The sequence below is a fragment of the Rhamphochromis longiceps genome, linkage group LG4 (assembly GCF_057381845.1).
Source record: "Rhamphochromis longiceps isolate RC_006_pf linkage group LG4, R_longiceps_female_GT1.1, whole genome shotgun sequence".
Classification (NCBI taxonomy): Eukaryota; Metazoa; Chordata; class Actinopteri; order Cichliformes; family Cichlidae; genus Rhamphochromis; species Rhamphochromis longiceps.
This window is the reverse complement of record NC_140560.1, coordinates 5,720,675-5,726,731: the sequence shown is the minus strand read 5'-3', so window position 1 is coordinate 5,726,731 and position 6,057 is coordinate 5,720,675. Positions and strand designations below refer to the sequence as shown.

The 6,057-nt window shown below is 40.4% G+C and overlaps 1 protein-coding gene across 1 annotated transcript; it reads right to left on the bottom strand.

The window, feature by feature from the left end:
- Positions 1-673: 673 nt before the first annotated feature.
- LOC146670897 (uncharacterized) lies at positions 674-5,766 on the bottom strand. Its single transcript, XM_085404991.1, has 5 exons — positions 5,555-5,766; positions 5,153-5,446; positions 4,120-4,437; positions 1,509-1,646; positions 674-1,422 (listed from the first exon to the last, which is right to left on the bottom strand). Exons 1-5 carry the CDS (start codon positions 5,709-5,711, stop codon positions 674-676), a joined length of 1,656 nt encoding a protein of 551 aa, XP_085261117.1. The 5' UTR covers positions 5,712-5,766.
- Between the last annotated feature and the right edge of the window lie 291 nt (positions 5,767-6,057).

Sequence of the window (6,057 nt, the reverse complement as noted above, 5' to 3'; positions counted from 1 at the left end):
GGCTGACTAAATACTTTTTTGCCCCACTGTACTTACTTTTGTGAGATACTGGATATTAAAAATAATACATGCATCCACCCATGCTTGGCATCACCCATTGGTTATTGAAATCCCACCGTGAAGCCTCAAGATGAGCAATTTTGCCATCATTCTCTTGGTGTTTTCAAACTGGTGTTTTCATGAGCAAGGGGAAGATCTGACTGAGATTAGAACTTAGGGGACACAGCTCAATCAGTTGCAAGCAAGTTGCCTAAAGTGCATCATCATTTACAAAGTTAACATCATGTTGTGTTCAATATGACTGGAAGGTGACACGACAGTTTTTGCCCTTTTCCATGCACTTCTTTGGAAGTGCATGGAAAAGAAGTAGGTGAAGCTAGAGCGGGTCATCTACTAATCGGAAGGTTGCTTTGATCCTTGGCTCCCACAGTCTGCATGCTAAATATATATACTGACCTCAAGTTGCTTTCTGATGCATCCACTGGAGTGTGAATGTGTGTGAATATTAGATAGAAAACTCTTAAGCATCAAAAGTGCTTGTATGAATGGATGAAAGAGGTAAGTTGCCTAAAGCGCTTTGAGTGCTCAGAGGATAAAAGAGCTTTATAAGAACAAGTCCATTTACCATTTCATACAAAAGGACGAGAGCTCATTACGAATGATAATGAGCTGGTTATGGTAAAGATACATTCTCATAGTTGTTTTCTTCATCACTAGTTTCCTCTTCATCACTAGTTTCCTCTTCTTCCTTATTACACACACTTGCTGAAGGCGGGGACACATTCTCATAGTTGTTTTCTTCATCATTAGTTTCCTCTTCTTCCTTATTATCCACACTTGCTGAAGGCGGGGATACATTCTCATAGTTGTTTTCTTCATCACTAGTTTCCTCTTCATCACTAGTTTCCTCTTCTTCCTTATTGTCCACACTTGCTGAAGGCGGGGACACATTCTTATAGTTGTTTTCTTCATCACTAGTTTCCTCTTCTTCCTTATTACACACACTTGCTGAAGGCGGGGATACATTCTCATAGTTGTTTTCTTCATCACTAGTTTCCTCTTCATCACTAGTTTCCTCTTCTTCCTTATTATCCACACTTGCTGAAGGTGGGGATACATTCTCATAGTTGTTTTCTTCATCACTAGTTTCCTCTTCATCACTAGTTTCTTCCTCATCTTGTCTGTGACAGTCTACACTCACACAGGCCTCCTTGGACTTTTTGTCATTTGGGCCTGCTTCCTCATAATCGTGATCATCATCACTCACTAGGTCCTCATAATCATCATCATCTTCATCCAGCCCAGGAGCTCCTCCTTTGATTTTTTCATTAGTGTCCAATAGATCAACATTCACAGAGTCCTCAACATCCTCATCATCATCTTCATCTCCATACTTGTAAGCATTCCCGACTCGGACAGCCACTGAAACACAAGTAAGGGGAAAGAATGTGAATATATAGTCTGATGAATATCAGATGAATAATTGTTTAAAATTTGCGAGCACACACTTTGACTGTGGATGAGAGCTACAGGCTTCTTGGCTCGTCGTTGTCTTCTCCTGCACGTCAGCCCTACCACTAACAGCAACAGCAGGAGCAGCAACAGGAGTCCAACAGATACTGAGGACAGCAGCGGCATCAAATTGACTAAGGAGAGAGAATTTGATCAGTTTGACCATCAAAACACTTCTTCACATAATGAACTACTTTTCATTAATGTTTTAATTTAGAACATGTAACTTATTTCAAGTCTGTTTCGAGAATATGGCTACAGGTCACTGAAAGGGCACTCCGCTCATCCTGTCAACACTTCTCATCTCAACTATGTCTAAAAGTTAGACACGACCACCCATTGGTTTGTTAAGTCCTGTTGTCAAGCCTTCTTAATCTCACCATTTTTGCCATTATGAAACCAAGTGTCAGTCAATGGGTGGATCTGAGAAAATGAGGGACAATGCTTGCTCATGAAACGTTTCACCTACAGGGTAGGTCTGCCCTACAGCATAGCCAGCTTTAACCTCCAGTTTGACAATACTGCAGAACATAATGTCAATATTACAGAGTAAGAGTAACATTCATCAAAATGATCATTGCTTTAATGTCTTATATTAAGTCTGACTTTCTTTTTATTTGATCTTCATGATTTGTGACTAACTTTCACATAGAATGCAGGATAATGGTGTAACACATAGTGGACAGTACCTCATCCAAAAGACCGGGTCTGTTCTGACTGAGTGACTGTAAGAGGTTTGGGTATACTTAACAGATTTTCTGAGAACATTACTGTAAAACAATCTGTAATAAGAACTGGTTTGCTAAGATCTTTTTTTATTTTGTGTCATCAAAAACAAATGGGGTCTTTTGAGGATGGCTGTAGCTCAGGTAGAGATGGGTATTGTTTAGGTTTTATCTGATACCGGTGCCAAACCGGTACTTTTGAAACGGTTCCGGTGCTTAAAGAATGGAGAACACAAACTTTGTCCAAAAACCTCTCATGTTCAGCTGTTTTTTTTTGTAAAAAGACAACAATGTTAGCCTTTTCTGCAGCTATGGGGCATATATGGTATCACTCTTGGCTGGAAGCAGTGCTTAATCAATGGAAAAAACACAAACTTTGTCCAAAAACCTCTCGTTTAGCTGTTTTCCACTTTTTCTTTGGTCATTTTAGCCTTTTTGGCCAGGGTGAAGGGAGTATCTGCCATCAAACAGGAAGACAGCCGCATGTAACTACGACAGTGTTTGCTAGTTCACCTTACATGCATTAATGTAATAACGTGGTTAGCCTACTCAATGTAAATTACACACGAACAACATTAAGCTACTCACGCAGAGAAGAATGGCTGCTGCTGCCATCATCATCCTCATCATTTCTGCTACACTGGCAGGGCTACGGCTACACCCTCAGTAGATGTGCTCGGTGTGAGGTCTCGCAGCAAGCTATCAAATACGGCGCATTTCTCGGCTTTTAAAAAAAACGCTATGCGTCGCCAGCTGTTTAATCGGATTCTTGGTGTTACCTCCTTTGACTGTATCACAGTATCAGCTTAAAGCACTTGTTGCTGCTGAGTTTGCATATTTTGCTGTGAAGTACAGCCAGACTTTTGACCGCTTCACCTTGGGCATTTTTAATCTGTAGCTCTGCTCTAAAAGAACGTACGTACCTGGACCCGCCTACTATCCTCGGAAACGTAAAATGATTGGCTAAAATCTAAAGTGTATCACAACTCAGGAAAAAAAAAGCACCGAAATGTGCGCTGCTTTTCGGTCTGGTTACTACCGTTTATGTCAGAACCGGTGCCATCATGGCACCGGATACCGGTACCCATCCCTAAGCTCAGGGGGTAGAGCAGGTCATCTACTGATTGGAAAGGGGGTGGTTCAATCCCTTGCTTCCCCAGTCTGCATGCCAAATATCCTTGGGCAAGTTATTAACCACCTGATGCATCCATCAGAGCAGCAGTCCCCAACCTTTTTTGCGCCACGGACCGGTTTATGCCCGACAATATTTTCACGGACCGGCCTTTAAGGTGTCGCGGATAAATACAACAAAATAAAACTAGTACCGGTACTGAAAAAAATAACATTTATTCATAACACACGTGAAAAGACCTAGGAAAACCGAGTAAACGATAAAAACGATAACAAAATAACGCTGAAAACCGATAAAAACCCTGAAAACCATACATTTCACACCTGAGCCTCAACTCTCGCGGCCCGGTACCAAACGACTCACAGACCGGTACCGGTCCAAGGTCCGGGGGTTGGGGACCACTGCATCAGAGTATGAATGTTAGTTAGAAGGCACTGACAAGTATAGAAAACAGTGCTTGGTTAAATGTGGCGTGTTGTACAAAGACATTTGAGTAGAGACGAGTAGAAAACTGTTATATAAGAATCAGTCTATTTACCATTTTATTTTTATACTCTACCATTTTCCTCCTTTATGACTTCTCTTTGTGGTCTTAAATGTATACATTTATAACAAGACTGGGAAACATAAGCTAATGCAATGGTCACAGTTTGCATGGTACATACAGCTACAGCTACCACAGTCAGTCTGATATTTTTATGTTATTTTTTGCTTTTATACAAAAATCCATGAATTCAACACTGTACTTACATTTAATGATGACACTAATCGGTGCCAATACATCAGATCTGAATGTCCGTGTGGACACTGTGACCTCATACACACAGCTGTAGTTGCCCTGCCGTTCATACTCAGCTACAGGGAAACTAAAGGAGGCTGAGTTGTTGACTGCTGGCTCTGTGAGGTTGGAGCCAGAGAAGCTCAGAATAAAATGTCCACTGGAAAATGTGGAGTTAATGGAACAGGTGAGGACAAAGCTGTAACCCCTGGTGATCTGTGCACCTTCAGGACCCCAGACAAGTCCTGCATTAGGAGACGTCAAGGAGATGCTGGGCCTCTGCAGTCTCACTGTGTGAAAGAAAGACTTACCATTAAGAAGGGCAGCAGAAACAAGTCCAATGGTAGCATTTCATGCAAGTTAGCTTATTATTTATGAATCATCATTAACCAATCAACATTAGCCATGTATTTTGTGATCTACCGAATGTTAACAGCTGTTTAATGTTCTACAGCGGCGGTGTCAAACATAAGTCCCAGGGGCCAGAATCGGTCTGCCAAAGACTCCAATTCGTCCCACTGGATATGTGTAGGAGGGCATAGATTTTTGCTGCTGTTCCTACTGATAAAGATCCCTCTCGTGGTCATTCACATTACACTAAGGAATTAAGTAATAAATAAATGTTGAAATGACAGAAAAGTTCCAGCATTTTTTTTTATATAGTGGGTCAACAGTAATAAAACCAAAAAAAAAAAAAAACACAGTTTATTAACTGCAGCCGCGTTTCTGCGAGATTATGCAGAAAAAACAAGATGTACTTTTGAAATTGCGCTTTTTGTTTTATATGAAAAAGTTAATATCTATATTTTTATTACATAGATAAACATAAATTAAAGCTGTTGATATCTTATGACAAGTAATTTCTACAGTTTATACAACACTATTTGTATAAACTGCAAAAATATAGCAAATAGCAAAAATGTAAAGATCTGTAAATTTGTATTATTTTTATTTAGTTGATCAGTTTTGATCTTTTTATTTTACCCTTTTATTTATTGCTCTTACCTGTGACATTGAGTATGACACTGTCACTTAGCGGGGAATTAAAGTCCCGCCTTGAGCCCTTTTTCTGATACTGACACTGGTACGATCCCTCATCATCAAAGTCCACAGAAGAAATATTGAAGGTAGCAGAGTTTGTAGCTGAATTTTGGGTCCTGTTGAATGAATCTGATGTTGTCATCAGAATGAACGTTCCACCCAAAACCTGAGTGGAGATTGAACAAGTGATTGCAATGTTCTGACTCCAGGTCACCTCACCAGCAGGACTGATGGAGATATGGGGTTTGGGGAAGCTTACTGAAATAGCAACACAGAATTAAAGTTTTCATTTTATCACCAGTTTACTGATTAGATTATACAAAATGGAATATACCATAAAACTTGGGAAATTGGATTTATCCTTACCAGTAACAAAGAGTCCTACAGAGTTACTAAAGGGGGAGGAGAACTTTGAACCCTGAATGCTTTCCTCGTACTGGCAGTAGTACTGTCCTTCATGACTGAAGTTCACTTTGTTGATACTGAAGATAGTAGAGTTGGAATTTGAGGTTTTAGTCTCCATGAATGAGTCAGACGTCTTCTTGAGGATGAAAGTTCCATCTGATGCCTGAGTTGGGACTAAACAAGAGATGCTGGCACTCTGACCCCAGGTGACCTCACTGTTATTTATGGAGATCCTTGGCTTGGGGGGGACCCCTGAAACAATAATTTGGCATGTGGTAAATGTACACCGTATTCTCCTTTTAACTTAAGCATCTCTGGTGTAGTGCCAGCATTGTGACAGTAAAATGGCACTAGCACTGGTTTTCCTGGTCAGTATTTCAACATTTAAGAGACATTTTTGGTTTGTTGGGGTGGTGTTCTACCAATCTATGGTAAATGGCCTGTATTTATATAGCGCTTTACTA

Coding starts and splice junctions, on each gene's coding strand:
- LOC146670897 (XM_085404991.1), bottom strand. CDS start 5,711: ATGGAGACTAAAACCTCAAATTCCAACTCTACTATCTTCAGTATCAAC. Junction 5,447..5,554: donor TGTAGGACTCTTTGTTACTG/GTAAGGATAAAT, acceptor TTGCTATTTCAG/TAAGCTTCCCCAAACCCCAT. Junction 4,438..5,152: donor TGTCATACTCAATGTCACAG/GTAAGAGCAATA, acceptor TCTTTCACACAG/TGAGACTGCAGAGGCCCAGC.